The 2,524-nt window shown below is 41.5% G+C and overlaps 1 protein-coding gene across 1 annotated transcript in view; it reads left to right on the forward strand.

Annotated features, from left to right (window-relative positions):
* Positions 1–2,524, forward strand: part of LOC122547620 (procathepsin L-like) — a 24,169-nt gene that overhangs the window by 2,567 nt on the left and 19,078 nt on the right. The window contains exon 2 of the mRNA XM_043686223.1: positions 1,247–1,425. Within this exon, the coding sequence (XP_043542158.1) occupies positions 1,247–1,425 (179 nt within the window). The remainder of the gene's footprint in view (positions 1–1,246; positions 1,426–2,524) is intronic.

Below are 2,524 nucleotides of genomic sequence, written 5' to 3' on the forward strand. Positions count from 1 at the left end.
TGTTCTTATGGGTGAGGAAACAATTGCGCAAACTGAGTAAGACAGCCTGTCAACGGCATTGAGAGGAGTCCTTAGGTAAGGTTAAACATCCCAGTGGGTGGTGACACCAATGAACATGCAGTACAGGTGGATAGCCTGGAAAATGGAATGGAATCTTTGCCGATAGCAGGGTGTGAGGAGATGTAGTTCAACGTAACTGTGGGAGTCAGGAGATGGTCTAGCCCTTAAATGGAAACATTGTAATCAAGAAAGGAAAGGAAGATTTTCAGAGATTCCAGGTGAAGTTGGGACAAGGGTGGAAATTCGAATTAAAATTGATTACTATTTCTAATTCTGGGTGAGAGTAGGAAGCAACAATCAATGGATCAGAGACAGAACTTTGACAGGGGTCAGAGTAGGAATGGAACAAGGCGTGCTCCATATCGCCTGCAAAAAGGCAGGCGCAAATCGGGCTTTTGCATGGACCTCGGGCCCAGTTTATTACTCAGAGGATGGGACATATTCAATCCCCTTTCAAACCGACATGGGCCCCTCCCTACCAATCAAAAAGAGACACCAGATGATTCAACACCAGTCTGCAATCTCAGTTTGACATGCAGACATCCACAATTCCGGATGATAAGTTATGTGATGATGGATAGCATCAAATCTGGTCATTTTCTAACCATTCCAACCCAGTATCTTCATGAAAATGAACAATCTGAGTTTCGCATGTAAATCTAATGGTCCAAGGGCCATGAGGCCAACTCAAGGCCAACGTGTTATCTGGAAATCAGGTCAGGCAAGTGATGAAATTTGAAATCCTCCTGATTGGGAAGGTTCATCTCAAACACCAAAAAATCCCACCAATCTGAGGTGACTGAACCTATCCTTCCATGATGAAATTGACCTGTCAGGTTTTAATGATCAGAGACGACTATCGAACTGATTCTTGCAAAATGAAACACATGTATAAAGCTCCTGCCATTTTGGTAATTGAAAGATAGAGCAGAGATATTTGAGCTGCTCGAAGTTTCTCACACTGCTTTATATTGGATTGGGACGAAATGGATGGACACTTATTTGCCTGCTGCTCATTTATTCAGTTAAAGATTAAACACGAGGAGCGAGTGCCCTCATTGCTTTCCCCGCACTTCATGCTAAAGTCAGCGAATATGGAGAATGTAGCTCTCTTACGTTAATGACACATCTCCTACATAATCACCACTAAAAGTCAATCATTTCACCAATGTGTTTGAATTTTCAGACCAATGAAGAGTTCAATAAGCTAATGAATGGACTTCCCCGAATCGAAGCTGTTAACATGACTGAAATTGAAACTGATGAAAGAGATGAAAGTAGTGAATCTGAAGAAAGTCACATTCAATTGAGAACTGCAACTGTTGACTGGCGGAGAGAAGGATTAGTTACTCCAGTGAAAAACCAGGTAAAAATCAGAAAAAGCTCTCAAGTTTATTAAGTGCAGACATTAACTTCTCAACAGGATTGGGCGTTATGATCAGCTTATAGGAATTGTTAGGAAAGGCTACGTTTCAGTAGATCATTTTTAATGTAAATTGCTTCTCCTGCTTTATTGTTGCATTTGTTTCCTGGTATTGGCTATGGTCAGGCAAGGGAGCATGGTACATGTATCAATTGTAATATTCGTGCTTTTACTCATAATATCTAGAGAATTTTTACTTGAAAAACAAATTCAATGGTTAGATTAAATTGTAAAATTGAAGTCTACCAGTACAATTCCGATGTAATAAATATAAGTTCAGATGTAAATTGGCACAACTCAACAATGGTAATGTTGCAAGCTGCAGTGCCAAGCTTCCTTCTGATACCATGTCCAGTCTTATTCAAAGAATATTCGATCATATGCTCGATACCCCAACTTTTAAAACCACATTTACAGTTCACTTCTGTTGGGCCTTGTACCTCTCTCAATCATTCTTTCCAACTGGGCAAGGCTGATCGACAGGAGATCAGGCAGCATCCGAGAACATTTTGCTGAAGCTCCTCGGATGCTGCCTGAACTGCTGTGCTCATCCAGCACCATTGATCCAGAATCTGGTTTCCAGCATCTGCAGTCATTGTTTTTACCTTAATCGACAGGAGAGCAGATCCTGTTGGTAAGCATATGAAGTATTGTGTACAATTGGGAGTTGTAAAAGATCGGATTATACTGTGATTCACTAGGTGCCAGTTGCATTGAATGTTTGGGAGGGATACCACCACGAGGATCAGTGAGATTTCCCTCTATCGTTATCATAACCATCTCATTAGCTACGTCAATCCGCTCCGAGTCTAATCTTCACACAAATTCTTCCCGAAACAATTCAATATAATCCTGATTAGCGCCCGATATCCTGGGAGCTGAGCCATCATGAAAAGGCTGCTGTGAACCCACATGAGCACGAGCATGGTAACCTTGCCCTGCTCAGATAGGAATGCTTTCGAACATGCCAGAGAATGGGACAGAAAAACAACTAACATTGCCATAAGAATGCTATGTGTCAGAATCTCTGTGACCACTCAC

Source organism: Chiloscyllium plagiosum, unplaced genomic scaffold (assembly GCF_004010195.1).
Source record: "Chiloscyllium plagiosum isolate BGI_BamShark_2017 unplaced genomic scaffold, ASM401019v2 scaf_13995, whole genome shotgun sequence".
NCBI classification, from domain to species: Eukaryota; Metazoa; Chordata; class Chondrichthyes; order Orectolobiformes; family Hemiscylliidae; genus Chiloscyllium; species Chiloscyllium plagiosum.